Raw genomic sequence first — 15,780 nt, 5'->3', positions numbered from 1 at the left:
AATTGTATGAGATATTAGTTTGGAAATTATGTGAGTCAGAATATTATATTGAATCAACTGTGCACAGAATTTTAGTAAATGCAGATCAGCATACACAAGAAAGCTGTTTAGAACTGAAGTGCCTTCAAATCTAGATATATTTTATTGAGGTAACATTTTTTAATTCTTGTCACCAAATAAATTATTTTGTTTATTTAGGAACATTTTGATATCTCATTTTAGGTATATTTAAGCAGAAAGAACTGGAGAGCTTTCTATATTAGGAGTCGTCCCAACATTTACCACTAACATCTTTTGAATAATGTTCCAATTATGCTACATTAGGTTCACAAGAACTGATTTGTCACCTTGGGTTGATTTAGTTTTTTATAAGTTTCATTGCTGATAGGGCAAACAATATTTAGCAAGTTAAAAAAAAATAGCAATCTTCTCATTTTCAAGTTGTAAAGTCATGTTCACTGCAAACTTTGTGCTGCTGCCATTGCTCATGTAATCAGTGTCATCGAAACATCTGACTGATAGGAGCATGATAAACAGCTAACTACGCTCTGAGAAGTCCTGTGTAATGTGTAACAGCAAAATAAACATTTGGTAAAACCAAACCTGAGGCCACAAAGACATTTAAAAAGGATTTGTGGACCCAGGTTGGACTTGTAAATAAATTGTTTGATGTCCAACTGTCATCCAACTGTCCTGATCTGATAGTTTCCCACTCTGGCCCATCCTCACAACTGATCTTTTTAAGTTGCCAAGAGGCTTCATTTACCTGAAAAATTAGAAAAATAAACACACTGAAGATTAAGAGGCAGTGGAAAGTTGGAAAACCTTGATTGGTGGTTATTAGGCCTTATAGGTGGGGTTTTTTAAACATCAAGCCTGCTAACCTATAGCGGCAGACATAATTGTACATTCGTGGACTGTCCAGGTCAAACTCCTTTGAAACCACAGCAAAGTGCCTGAGTGTCACCCCTTTAGTGACACTAAGGCCGTTTGGCTGCTTAGTTGGAACAGAAATAGACGACTCAGTGTGGCAGAAGCTGACATCAACAATTTCCAAGGGTGCTCCACCATTTTGTGAAGCTCACGTTATTTAATCTTCTTTGCCAAAAGCTCTTCAATACCCTCAAATTCCACAAGTCCAACTTTCCATGCCAAAGTCTCCTGAGTACCCTTTGTACATTCAATACCCCCAAACACAACAGGTCCAACTTCCCTCACAACCAAAGCCTCAAACGCTAAGGGGCCAACCTTTCACTTTTTTGAGATTCCCCCCAAGATCCCCCAAATACATCAAAAGCAACCACGGCAGCCTCTGCTGAACCCACATCAACTGCAGCAGACCAATGTACCAAAACAGCCTTCTTTCCAAAGCTGTGAGGTGGCAGACAACCAAAGAGTCCCATGTGGTGGTCCTGATAGCTCTGCTACATGTGAAGCCATTAGCTGTTGCTTTAATGGCCCACCGTGCTGCTCTGGAAGATCAGGTGGGTTTCAGCAATAGAGATGCATTCTGGTTGTTCAGTATTTACACTACATCGTGTATTCAATGGATGACCAAATGACTCTGGTGATGGCAATATTGGTTTATGCACCACTTTAATAAAGACTGACTTATCTTCCCAAATATTGTACTGATTGCTGTTACATTTTGTGCGGGCATTAAATATATGAGGATAAATCCTAATAACTGGTAATCCAGTGACTTTTCCTCTTGGACCATCACCAAACCAAGCATCTAAACATTCAACCCATTACTGCTTGTTTTTGTTCATCCAGTGTCTTTACTAGTTCACCAAGGATGCCCATGTTTATTGTTTTAACATAGTTGGGAGAAGCTTAAAGCTGTATGTTGAGTCCAATTCAGATTTTGCTATCTACCACTTTACTGTTTCTGCCTGTGGTTTTATTTTCATGGCAGGATCTTAATTTTCTCAACTTCTCTACCAACATGTTTGGGCTTCTTGGAGCCATTACCAGAGAAAGCCACTGTGAATAGGTGATCATTTTTTGAATGTTACAGTGTTAAAATAAAGTTTATGAGCAAGCAAACATAATGCCAGTACTTAGTGCTCTGGGACCCTTTCAGGTTCACCTAAAGTTGGCTAATGGGCAATACTATTCAAGGAGGGGTAATGAATGTAAGTGTATGTGAGCCTGGCAGAGTCACTCTGTTTGTAAATCATTTCACAATGTTATCTGTCAAAATACCTGGTATCTCTGCTCTATGTCAAACTGTCATCCAACACGCTGACCTGATCTGATAAGACACGTGTTTAATCCTGTCAGAACACTGAAAATTGAAAGTGGCTGTTGAAAGATAGCTAGCCTTGACGGTGTTTATTTAGCCTCAGGGGTGGGTTTTTTTTAAAAGCCGGTAACTTATAAATATAGCAGGAGACAGAAGATATACAATTGGGACTGTCCTGCTCAGACGGCTGTGAAACCATGGCCAAGAGCTCGAGTATCACGTCTTTACTGGCACTAGGACTGCTGTGCTTATTAGGGAGAGAAGTAGAGGCTCAGGGCTCACAGTCGCTGAATCCTGCTCCACGGAAGACCAAGAGCAAGCTTGTCCTCGCAACCCTCAAAACCATCAGAACTTGCAGAACCTATGGCACCCAGTGTACAATCAGAACCCTCAGAACCTTCATAACCCTGGATACCCTTACAATCAGAACCCTCAGAACCTTCAGAACCCTGGATACCCTTACAATCAGAACCTTCAGAACCCTGGATACCCTTACAATCAGAACCCTCAGAACCCTCAGAATGCTGGATACCCTTACAATCAGAACCCTCAGAACCCTGGATACCCTTACAATCAGAACCCACATAACCCTGGACACCCTTACAATCAGAACCCTCAGATCTTTCAGAACCCTGGATACCCTTACAATCAGAACCTTCAGAACCCTGGATACCCTTACTATCAGAACCCACATAACCCTGGACACCCTTACAATCAGAACCCTCAGACCTTTCAGAACCTTGGATACCCTTACAATCAGAACCTTCAGAACCCTGGATATCCTTACAATCAGAACCCACATAACCCTGGACACCCTTACAATCAGAACCCTCAGAACGCTGGATACCCTTACAATCAGAACCCTCAGAACCCTGGATACCCTTACAATCAGAACCCCCAGACCCTTCAGAACCCTGGATACCCTTACAATCAGAACCCTCAGAACCCTGGATACCCTTACAATCAGAACCCACATAACCCTGGACACCCTTACAATCAGAACCCTCAGATCTTTCAGAACCCTGGATACCCTTACAATCAGAACCTTCAGAACCCTGGATACCCTTACTATCAGAACCCACATAACTCTGGACACCCTTACAATCAGAACCCTCAGACCTTTCAGAACCCTGGATACCCTTACAATCAGAACCTTCAGAACCCTGGATACCCTTACAATCAGAACCTTCAGAACCCTGGATATCCTTACAATCAGAACCCACATAACCCTGGACACCCTTACAATCAGAACCCTCAGACCTTTCAGAACCCTGGATACCCTTACAATCAGAACCTTCAGAACCCTGGATACCCTTACTATCAGAACCCTCAGAACCCTATTTTGCCAGCGTACCCACAGCACCTTCAATATGATCAAGGGTCAAAGTCTCCTTCAGCACCAAAGTTGCCTGAGTATCAACAACCTACTCAATCCCCACATTTTCCTAAAACTCCTAAACAAGTCAGTGATCAGTCTCCAAGTGAGTGCTGCCTTCAAATGGAACTCGTGGGTTCATGGGTACAACATGGGAATGTTTTGTGCACAGTATAATGGCGTTCAAGTGGTTACTGTAAGTCCTGAGAACCTAGTTGCAAAGCAGCACCAAGCATAGATGCTAACAGTTTAACAAGCTAGCAGACGGGAAACGACAGATAGAGCAAATACAGGAAATACAAAAGCATTGTGGCGGGGGGGAGACGGTGAGGTTGTTGGGAACGTTAACATATTCCTTAAACATATTATTAAATATGTCCAAACGATAGGACAGCCAAAATGTCAGACTCAGTGATCCAAAATACACAAGTTGTAGTTCTCAAACTGATTGGGTGGGTTGCCACTTCGTTCTGAACTGATAGTTTGAACATATACAACCATGAACATAATGGTAAGGAGGAGGAGAATGGTCAGTCCTACACTCTACCTGTTAACATATTAAGAGTAATTGTTTGGAAAGTTTTCCCTTCAAGTTTTTTCTCTTTTCATTTGGAGACTTCAAATGAATGACTATTTTCTTGCTCACATCTGTCAGCGTAACCACATGATTTTATGGGGTTACAGGATCCATTTAAAAGAGCACCTTTCACGTTCACAGTGCATGTATTGCCTCATGTGCTAGATACTATCAGAGGCCAATTTTTTTTAATACCGTCCCATTCTTTATTTGATTTTGGAAAGTTTACAGTCCAACAACAAACAGGACAGAATTACCCAATATAGCATTACCAAATACTTAATGTTAGTCCTCAATTTAGAAGACAATCTTGGTGCATTAAAACGTCCTTAAAGCAAACTGTCTACTGCTGTTGCAGTTACTTTTACTGATTTTGGCTCAGTGTCAAAATAAGGACAATATCGTCAATCAAAAAAAAAATCCTATAATAAAAATTAAAAAATAAAAGAAATAAAGCGACACAAAGAGTGAAATGGTCAGGTATTATTGGGTATAAAGACTTTTATATTCAGTTTTTCATAAAGACCTTTGTGACAAACATTAGTATTCTATCATCAGCAAAATGTGACAAAAATATAGTGAGTCTAATGTTGCTTGATGTGATGGGTAATAAGTAACCATATACTGTCCTATTTTTTTTAATCTGGTGCAGTAACATGTTTTTTATTATAAAATGTATGAATATTCATATTATGAAAGTTGTAGGCTGTATGTGTTCAGGCACCCATCACTAATGCTGACAAATGCGGAGAGGTATATATTTTCTCATAGTCATGTGTGTAAAATTAAGTAAAGGTTTTTATAGCATTAACACTAAGGAGAATTACAAACCTGTGCAATAATTGGATTTTTCTATACATAGACATTAAATTGTAATTAACATGAAGATTTCTGATTTGAAATGACAAAGCTGCATTGCATTGACTTGGTATCAGTAAAATAGCATGAGGTTACTCTGCAAAGTTAGTTTCCAAATCTATTCTATAAATGAAATGCAAGTATTTACAAAACAAACTTTTTTTTTAGTCTTTATTGTGATAAGACATTGTACAATTGGCAGTCATTCTAACTGAATGATAAAATATCTTAACTTTTTCCATCTTTTACCTCCATGGTTACAATAATTGTATCATGCTGTCATGTTTAGAAATCCTCCAAAACGAACATCTGTTTTCCCTCATATAAACCTTCTCAGTCTGTTACTTGATTTTAGGCTCTCTGTAAAAGAAGCTGAAATATGATTGTGTCTGAATAATAGAAGTGTGAATGAATATGATCATAACAAGCTACAAAGCAAAGCACAAATATAGACATACCTACCTGGAGCTGAAGTGTAAGTGTATGTGTATGGTGAACTTTGTTGTAGATTCGGAGAAAAGATCAATGTTTGTCATTGTGCACTGGTAAAATAAACATTTAGTGACAAACAAACCCTGAAGCTACGAAGACCTTTAAAAAGGTTTTTTTGACCCAAATGTTGGACTTGTCAATAAACACTTTTATGTCAAACTGTCATCAAACACGTTGACCTGATCTGATAAGACACGTGTTTCATACCCTTGTATCAACCAAAAAAACTGGACTCAGGAAGTCCCCAAAAGGACCAAATCATTCATCTGAATCAAGTAAAAAAAAACACATTATATAATATACTCTGAAACTTTTAAACGATCGCCAGATTTGATTGGTGGTTATTTGGTGGGGTGTGTTTTTTAAAAGCTGGCAACATATATATGTAACAGCAGACAGAAATTGTACACTTGGGGACTATCCAGATCAGACAGCTTTGAAACCATGGCAAAGCGCTGGAGTATCGCCTCTTTACTGGCACTAGGACTGCTAGGCTGCTTATTGGGGACGGAAGTAGAGGCTCAGGCCTCACAGTCGCAGAATCCTGCACCATGGACGTACCAAAGTGGTCTAACTCCTCAGTCATCAGTGGTTGTTCAACCTCTTACAGTGAAGATTCCTCACCATCATCTTCAACATCATCATCAATCTCCTCCTCATCATCCTCCTCATCATCACCATCAAAAGGTTTGGCACCCCCATCACAAATATCCTCACCAACAGGTGCACCCTATACCCTTCGGGTCCTCTCCAAACAATCAATATGATGACTCGGCAGTGACCCTAAGACCACCACCAAACATTGCCGTGGTGCCCATGGTGCCCTTCGCACCAACTAGAGAACCCGTAGAAGTTATGGATCGTTCTCTTCAGGAGCCGCAGGTCCCTAAACCACAGCAACATGCTATGCCATGGAAAACTCCTACCTACAATTCAGGTGTACCAAAGCAACCTCCTGCTCAGAGTTGTGAGGTGGAAAGGAATGTGAGAGTCCCATGTGGAGGTCTTAGTATCACACCTACTGAATGTCAAGCCATAAACTGCTGCTTTGATGGCCAACAATGCTACTTTGGAACAGCAGGTGAGTGTTTGAAAAGGCTGCTGTTTCTTTTGAGATGCATATACGACTGTTTTTTTTTTTTACTTACTTTTTTTTAACAGATTAAAATGTCGTCAAAACTACAATGCTGTGCACAAAAGCCCCTGGTATGATGACACAAAGAATAGTCTTGTGGCAAAAACTGGTTAACAAATGTAATATTTTACCCCTCACGGCCTGTATTTGTTCCACCAGTGACCGTCCAGTGCACCAAGGATGCCCATTTCATTGTTGTAGTAGCCAAAGATGTCACTTTACCCAACATTGACCTTGAGACAATCACACTGATGGGACAAGGTCAAGGCTGTACACATGTTGACACCAATTCAGCCTTTGCCATCTTCCACTTTCCTGTTACTGCTTGTGGCTCTGTTGTCACGGTAAGATCTTTATTTCTTCAGCTTTTCAATTCATATGGTACATTTGTAAACATTGTCATCCCACCTTTCATTTTCTAACCTTTTGCAGGAGGAACCTGGAGTTATAATCTATGAGAACAGGATGTCTTCCACATTTGAAGTGGGAGTTGGGCGTCTTGGAGAAATTACCAGAGACAGCCACTATGAGTAGGTGATAATTTTAAAGTGTTGCACTATTAAATAAAGGTTCTGACCAAGCAACATGAAGCCGGTTCTCGTTTTCAGGCTTCTCTTCCAGTGTAGGTACATCAGCACCTCAGTGGAAACTGTGGTTGTAGAAGTATTACTATTTCTAAATCCTCCTCTACCAGTTGCTGCTATGGGATTCATCAGCGTGCAAATGAGGTTGGCCAATGGACAATGCTATACACAGGGTTGTAAGGAATGTAAGTGGATGTCAGCCTGACAGTCACTCTGTTTGTAGATCATTTTATCATGTTGGATAACATAATTAACTGTATCTCTGCTCTCAGTGGATGCGGCCTATAGCTCATTTTATACAGAAGCAGACTATCCTGTGAGAAAAGTACTGAGGGATCCTGTGTACGTGGAGGTTCAACTCCTTGACAGGAAAGATCCTATGCTTGTCCTGACTCTCGGTCGCTGTTGGGCAACCAAAGGCCCCAAACCTCACAGCCTTCCCCAGTGGGACATTCTGATAGACGGGTAACTAAAATACCAGTTACACTCTCCTGTTTATGATTGATCTGTGTGGAAATTTACATTGCTGTCAGGTCTTTTCACTGTGAAAACTGATTATAAAATTATTGAAACTGGAGTCAAGTTGATAATAATTGTTTTTAGGAAAAGTTCATATCAATTGAGAAATTAAAGAATATGGTAATGTTACACTGGTCAATCTTTGTTTGTTTTTTTTAAACAAAAACAAAATCCTTGAATTTTATTATTTTAGTTGTTGTTTTTTTTTTAAATAGTTGTGACCAACACATCTACTTCACAGGATATTTTAAAGTTGAAAAATAAACTTGTCACTTCTCCCTTGTGGACGTACTGCAATGATGATCTGAAATTTTAGTTTTTATCATTTCTGTATTGCAATTAGTTGTTACTCATTAGCCAACGTAACAGCTTAAAAATGTTTTATCTGATAAACTGATATGGGACGGCGCTATCAACCATGTTCATGTACGGTTAGGCTCCATATTTATTTTGCCTTAACTTAATATGCTCTCCATCCAGATGTCCATACAGGGATGATCGTTACTTGTCCTCACTGGTTCCTGTGCCCCCTCGTCTGGACCTTTCCACCCACTACAGACGTTTCCTTTTCAAAATGTTTACCTTTGTGGATCCCAATTCAATGGATCCCCTGAGGGAACAGGTAACATATTGACTGATATGGTACCGCAGCATCTGAATAACGTTGTATTTCTCTTCTGACATTGTTTTCCTTGTTCAGGTGTACATTCACTGTAGTACAGCTGTGTGCGTTGCTTCACCGGGCGCAAGATGTGAACCAGCATGCTACAGGAGAAGTAAGAGATGAATTTGTAATCTGTAAAATTCAGAAGCAATATGTCCTAAAATCTAACCATGTTTGTATGTCTGTCTGTAGAGAGAGATGTCGAGGCTGCGGACCAGACAAAGGATGAACCAAAGATTGTGGTTACTTCTGGACCACTGATCTTTGCCACCGCTGAGCAGTAAGCAAATATACAGATACGTATCTTGTAATGTATGACTAAAGAGCTGAAAGTATGCTGGGGGAAGACTCAAATGCATCTGATCACACTACTGTATTCACATCTATATTAAAACAGTGCTGGCTCTGATGTGCTGGAAATACTTTCTGATTATTTGTGTGCATATCAAACTTATTTTGATTGTCAATGATACTCAAAAAAACAACAACCAGGAACCTTTTGCAATAATTAATTAGTTCATGGCTTTAAAATGAGATCTAAAATTTAAAAAATACAATAAACTTTTCAATAAATGTTTTTCTATTAATAAGTCATAGCCATTCCAATTTCCCAAAATGTTTTGTTGTGCTCTTAGAATCAAGTACTGCATCTGTGGTCTTGGTGAGCAGACACATCTGTAAATGACCAGTTTTAGTTAATAAATGAGATCTTAATATTAAAGGATAACGCTTTATCATGCAAAAGAGCTTAAATTTTATATTATGTTGAATCTTTTATTTTTTTATTTCAGCTTTATTATTTCGTATTTGAAAATGGCATATACCAAATAGACTCCATTTAACTAAATGTGCACGACCCCGCCATTGTCAAAGTAAACCCACCAGGTTGCTCCTGACCTGATGCGGTATTTATGGTTTTGGACAGTGACGTTCTGCCCCTGTTGAAACATTTATAATACCACAGAAAAACACCTCTCCTGGCTAATTTTTTTCATTCGAAGCATTCTGAGGGCCATTGTTGCCGAATTTCATCAAATTTGATGTGCGCCATCGGGGCATGTCCATGGACAAATTGCAAATGCGCGTAAGCCAGTAGTCCCAAAATCCAAAACATCTTTTGAAACAGAGGAACCACAGAACAAGGACAACCTTCAGCTGTTTTATTTCAACAAGTTCTGAATATGATATCGACGTCTGTTTCGATAGATAATGTTCCAAACGTTCTGGAACACTGACAAAAAAAAGAAGAAGCTTGGAATCCTTATTTCTGCAAGATACAAAGGCTTAAGTTGTACTTTACAGGGAAAGACTGAGTAACAAAAACACTTTCTTCACATTAAATTCACTTTTACAGGTTTTCTGCTTAACGATCTACTTAACACTTGAAATTCAGAATATAAGGTCAAGAAATCCAACCATCACATTCCCACTGCACAACAGCAAACACAGTAACAGTACAAACGGGAGTATTACCAAAAAATATTACGGTGGAGAACTTGATGGTCTTTTGTGCAGGAAAAAAAAAAAAGTGATTCCATTATGAAGCTTCTTTGTGGTAAGGTTTTCTTTAAATATATATTTTTTTTCAAACAGTATACTCCTTTGACTTTCTTACTGTGACACTATATTTACTGTAATAAATACAACTCTGTATCAAAACCAAGAGTTGCCTTCCAGTGACCTGAAAATATAACCACCAGAGGGTGAACCTGTCACAAAAATTCACCGGTGAAATATCCACAGCCAGCAAGTAGTTTAGATATTAAACTGGACTTTTAATATCACCTTTCTGATCAGACATATTTGCTCATTTGTGAACAGGACGGTCGAACAGAAATCCTACTGAGTGTTTTCAGATCCATCTAACAGCGTTTGTCAGTTGACTGTGAAATATTTCCACTTATACCATATTGTCAGTTATAGATCTGATTGATCATTGATTGTCTTGCAAGTGAAATGTAAACACTGTTGTTGTGCTGTTCTCCTCTTATATAAGTTAACTAATGCAACAAATACAGTTTACAGCAAAATAATGATGTGGCTTGTTATCAAAATCTTATGTAAGGAGTTTCAGGCACAGGTGATAATAGTCTGGTGGTGGTTTTTTTGGTGTTTTTTTTTTTTTAATCTTTTCCACATAATTGTATGAACATGGTTTTACCAACAATAACATAAAAAAACTGAAACTAAAGAAAAACAAAAGCACAGAACCAACACCAAAATGTGTACACTGAACTTCGAGTCCTCTGCTGCTCTTTTCCTGCCCGCAAACGCTAAAACAGGCAAACACGGCACGAGCCATTCACTCTCCTCCTCTCTCCGTCAGTCGGACTTGTCCTTCTTTTTGCCGCCCCCTATGGGAACTTTCCTGACCACCGCAGAGCCGACAGCCGTCACTCCTCCGGCAACGGCGCACACTCCCCCTTTCACCAGCCCGACTCCCATTGCAGGCACTGCGGCTACAGAGCTGACAGCAGTCTTGGTGAGGTCCAGGCTCTTTCCTCCGATCCAGGTCACACCGCCCACCGTCGCTCCGAGGGCTCCCTTGGTGGCACCGTACAAGCCCCCCGCCAACCTGCCGAATATGCCCGGCTGTGTCTGTGGGTGGTCCTTGTTGTTGTCTGGTTTAAAACAGTAAAGCAATATTCTATGATTCAACATTTCAACTAAAAATACAAAGGACTGAAATGGTCCAAACTAGGGCTTCAACTAATGATTATCTGCATGATGACTTAACCTAACCTTCTAATTGTTCTCTGAACTAATAAATTGACTGTTTGATCTGTAAACATCAGAAAATAGTGACAACACACTTGTCTATAGTCATGCTTTATGCACTAAAAAAAGCTATACTAAGTTTAGCTTACTGTAATGAGTTACCATAAAATGTGCCATTTTGCTTATAAAAAAAATTATAATTAAAATAGTACCTTATTCATATATTGTAGATCAATGTATCTACTCTAAACACACTCAATCTTCACAGGCCTATTCAGATTATTCTATAGTGGAAGCGGTGCATGTTACAAAACAACACTACCACAACAGATACCCATGATAATAATGTTACCACGGCACAAAAGACTCTATGGAATTGCCCCTGCCACTATTTAAAAAAAAAAATCAATTAATCTATTAGATATTTTCTTTATTAAGTATATAATCATTTAGTCCAGTTCAAAAAACAGTTAAAAACTCAAAGACATCGAGATTGATTGATTACCAGAACTGTTTATCAGCAACTTAATCAATCAGCTACTTCTTCCATTATGTCACATCACAAGGTTTCTTCTTGTTTTTCTTCTTTGATCAGTTTAGCTAAAAAAAAAAAAAAGATTATAGCACAAACACACAGCCAAGTGTGTAATAGCCAAGCGGTCGGCAGGAGGGGGAGGTTATGTCCATTTCAGTGAGTGACAAATGGAAATTTGTCCCTCCAAATGTTTATAAAACATATTGTCCCTCAATATTCAACACACTGAATGATGACTGAACTTCTTCAGCTTCATATCGGTGTTCATTTCAACCAGCAGCATTGAAAACAAGTCAGTCTGAATCTTCCATGAACACTTTATCACTCGCAGGTAAAACCCTGTCTGTTTAAATCGCGTCGTCACCGATGGACACGTTAAACATAAAGCACTACGTCACCGCTTTTTGATCAACACCTCGTCACACGCTTGTCAGCAACAGGCTGGAGGACGATCTGACTTTCACTCAGTCGGTTGTCATTTTAAAGCTGTGAACCGTCCAGGTCATCTGTGTGTTGTGTTTTTGATCTAAACGCACACAAGCAACTCTGCGCACCAAAGCCTGCGCCGTCTCTGGCACACGTTTCCTATTACACTGTGTTCTGTGTTTTACGAGTACTGATGCTTCAAATACACTGAAATATGTCGCCCTTCAACACGGCTCATTTACCCATAAAACATTTCACAATGTGTCCAAACTGTTATCTGACAAAATCCAGAAGTCAAATGTTTCCGTGAAGATAAGACAACTCTGCTTCACCGCAACACTAACCTATCGAATGTGCGCATTAACTTCTTCTTTAAATAAACACTATGCTCCAACACGATCTGAAAACCTGGAAGACGTCGGGGTGAATACACGGAAACTGTCATGGGACATTTGTGACAAAACTTACCTGTAGCTAATGGCTCATCTTCGTGGTATGCAGGCACGTCCTCAGGCACCTGCTCCGCCTGACTCATCTCTCTGGGAAAATAAATAACCCAATTACCAAGATGACACACTAAACACAGACACACGGGAAAAGAAGAGTTTCTAACATTAATGCTGCTTTTGAAAATGGTTCTCTTCCCGCCACCCTTAAAGTATTTCTCTTATGCTGTATACTGTGTTGAAGACCTGCGTCCATGCTCGATCTGGCACATTGTTCTGTGTGTTTATTCATGTGTTCTTGTGTGAAGAGGGCAATGGTGCCTGGATTATCAGTTTTTATCCCTGAAAATGATATATTACACATGCAGTACTTCTTTGTTCTATCATGTATGAGCGGATTTACCTCTCACAGTGATAATGACAAGGCTATATGCTGCTTCATGCCGTTTCACATGTGTCATTTTCTTCCAAATAGAGGACATGTTGTATATGAAACAGCCTTCAGAGAAATCTTTACCTGGATGTCGGTGTGAATAATAGGCCTGCTGTAGGCACACAGTGTGTAAAGAAAATACAAGAGCTTGCTTTGGGTGTGCTGTTAATAAAACAAGGCAGACCTGTCTAACAGAGCTGAACAACAGGTTAAAAAGCAAATGGCAAAAATATGAGCTCTAAACCAAGGCAAGACATTTTTTAATAGCATTAATAAACCTATGAACCTCACATCTGAGCAGTTTTAACTTGATCTGACAGCATGGTTTGGTTATGAAGGAATAAGTACATTAACTTAACAAACGATATTTAAGTACAAATTGGAGGTACTCCTACTTTACTTATGTATATGCATTTCATGCAGCTTTTTTTTTTTTTTTTTTACTCCACTAAATTTCAAGAGGCAAATATTGTAGTTTATCTCTCAGTAGCCAACATTTGTCTGACAGGATACTGTTAGGTTAGGTTAGGTAGTTACTTTATTAATCCCCGAGGGGAATTTTTTTTCGTTACGGCAGCATACAGAAGCAATAAGATAATAATAGAACAATAGAAAAGCTATAAAATAGCAGTAAAAATATAAATATAAAATGCACAGTATATACAGTATATATCTATATATATTATATACAAACAACCAAGAAACACAGTCAACAGTATTATTGTTATATATTTTAAGATGATAACCTTTTCTACTCATCCTGTCCAGAGGAAACCATGTCAATATTTCTGAATGTTTCTGCTACACTGAATGAATTGAATTTGGGAAAACTCCTATCGAGTATAATGAATCGCTGCAGATTAAACTAATTTAACAGTATGTACGTAGTTAAACATCTACAGCAGTCAAATGCAATATACACATTAATGCAACAGTAATATTAATTTAAAAAAAAAACACAATATTTAAAGTTAAAGCACTGACAGGAAGCAATTTACGTCACAGTAGGTACTATTTTGAAAAAATATATATATTTAAGAACATTTCACTGCTGATTTAAGTTTTGAATTTAGGACTTTTACCTGTGGTGCAGTATTTTCAGTGGGGTATTGGTACTTTGAATACTTCTTCCACCCCTGCTACTGCAGTGTTTCGAGGACGGTAACTTTTAACTTGAGCTACGGTTCCGACTCGCCGTGCAGACAGCCTCCCCCCACACCCACTCCCGGGAGGCTCGACTTTCCGAGTAGTTCAATTCCCGTCTAATTGAACATGAATGTGTCACTAAAGCCGTTTGTTTGTTTGTTTGTTTGTTTGTTTTTCCCCCTTCAGATTTGAACGCCACGCGGACCTTTTAACGTTTTATTTGTAGAATCTTCCAGCTCGCGCGCCACTCAACTGTCGAATCACCCACTTTGAACGGTTTCGCCGTTAACGGCCGACGCGAGGGTCCAAACTATCTTCCAACAGCACCAACAGGTCGACGGAGGTTTGGTAGTCGGAGCCGTGGTTGTTGTTTTTGTTTTTTTTAAAGGTAATATGACTCAGTCATTTTTCAAAGTGACGCCCGTGGTTTCTACAGAAGTTTTCATGGCTGACTCGTTTACACAAACACAACCACGTCGCTCTAATTTTCAACACTTACCTCGTTAGACTCGTGAACTGCTCCAATGTCGTAAGGGATGTGCGCGCGACTTTAAACTAAATAACAAATATATATATTTTTTTTACACTTCCAGTGGCCGTAATAACGTCTCTGCTTGATGGTGAAGCTGATCCGTGTTGTCTCTTGACTGTTTTGTTTTTTTTGGTGGTGGAGGAGGAGGTCCTCCCGTCTCCACCCATACAATCACAGAGGGACACACTGTCCACAGTCTGGAGCACCAGCTGCTACAGTTACAGAAACACGCACGCGCACGCACGCGCACACACGCACGCGCACACACACCGCCTGTGATAATAATATTGTTGTGAAATATTTCTGCTGAATCTTAATAAAATTTGAAAGTATACTTATTTTATGTACTCTAAAAAAATAATAATAAAAAAATATCGCGTAATGAGGTCCTAAACCCAAATATTCTAAACTGTTTGATTTTTACAATCCCAAATTATTCAATCATTTGTTTGAATGCGTTTAAGACCATTTTGAAAGATTTGGAGATGGAGTCGTGTTGCTTGCTCTTAATTTGTGGTGCTTGCATGTCTTGGCCTGAAAAATTTATCTTTAATCTCAACAGGACCTTTACTGGTTAAATAAAGGTTAAGTAAAAAAAAAAAATTTTTTAAAAAAGAACACAATTTTTTTTTAATTTGGTGATCACAGTTAGCACTTTCTGTTTGGGTATCACGTTCAAAACTATAGCACAAAGTGTAGTAATGTATGTAGAAACAAATGAAAAGATAATATGCAGGGCCCCCCCCCAAAGCGTACCTTCTCTTTGGCGGGAGAGGACTCTGATCCAAACACCCCGAGACCTGTCATTGTTCCCCACCCGCATTCAGAGAAGACCCGCCCTGTCCTTTGCTTCTGATTGGCTCTGGCCCTGTCATTCTTAGCCTAACCAACCACCTCACCAACCTCAGAACAAAGACAACGAATATTAGCCAATCAGAGGCAGAGTAGGGTGGGTCTTCTGGGATTGCGGGTGGGAAAGCAATACGAGTACCGCCTCCCTCCAGGGAGGAATTGACGTAAATCTATAGCGTCCTAAATCAAAGATCGTCTCTTTTAAACAGATGTGTGTCATCATACTGAAAAGCAGTTCAA

At 39.3% G+C, this 15,780-nt stretch overlaps 3 protein-coding genes across 3 annotated transcripts; 2 read left to right on the top strand and 1 right to left on the bottom strand.

Annotated features, from left to right (window-relative positions):
• The first annotated feature begins 2,445 nt into the window (after nucleotides 1-2,445).
• LOC138622793 (sporozoite surface protein 2-like) lies at nucleotides 2,446-4,283 on the top strand. The gene is made up of 3 exons (XM_069701846.1): nucleotides 2,446-2,461; nucleotides 2,557-3,729; nucleotides 4,279-4,283. The coding sequence occupies exons 1-3, from the start codon at nucleotides 2,446-2,448 to the stop codon at nucleotides 4,281-4,283; spliced, it is 1,194 nt and encodes a 397-aa protein (XP_069557947.1).
• A 1,677-nt stretch (nucleotides 4,284-5,960) lies between these two features.
• Nucleotides 5,961-8,872, top strand: LOC138622866 (zona pellucida sperm-binding protein 4-like). Its single transcript, XM_069701983.1, has 8 exons — nucleotides 5,961-6,631; nucleotides 6,845-7,029; nucleotides 7,118-7,215; nucleotides 7,294-7,454; nucleotides 7,542-7,734; nucleotides 8,269-8,410; nucleotides 8,489-8,564; nucleotides 8,645-8,872. The coding sequence occupies exons 1-8, from the start codon at nucleotides 5,995-5,997 to the stop codon at nucleotides 8,734-8,736; spliced, it is 1,584 nt and encodes a 527-aa protein (XP_069558084.1). The 5' UTR covers nucleotides 5,961-5,994; the 3' UTR covers nucleotides 8,737-8,872.
• Nucleotides 8,873-9,598: 726 nt separating this feature from the next.
• Nucleotides 9,599-14,841, bottom strand: tmem263 (transmembrane protein 263). Its single transcript, XM_069701984.1, has 3 exons — nucleotides 14,656-14,841; nucleotides 12,600-12,670; nucleotides 9,599-11,073 (listed from the first exon to the last, which is right to left on the bottom strand). The coding sequence occupies exons 2-3, from the start codon at nucleotides 12,664-12,666 to the stop codon at nucleotides 10,775-10,777; spliced, it is 366 nt and encodes a 121-aa protein (XP_069558085.1). The 5' UTR covers nucleotides 12,667-12,670; nucleotides 14,656-14,841; the 3' UTR covers nucleotides 9,599-10,774.
• Between the last annotated feature and the right edge of the window lie 939 nt (nucleotides 14,842-15,780).

The sequence above is a fragment of the Brachyistius frenatus genome, unplaced genomic scaffold (assembly GCF_029030835.1).
Source record: "Brachyistius frenatus isolate BFR_SWC_R1_liver_20210118 unplaced genomic scaffold, ASM2903083v1 Contig_39, whole genome shotgun sequence".
Classification (NCBI taxonomy): Eukaryota; Metazoa; Chordata; class Actinopteri; family Embiotocidae; genus Brachyistius; species Brachyistius frenatus.
This window is presented reverse-complemented; position numbering and strand designations above follow the sequence as displayed.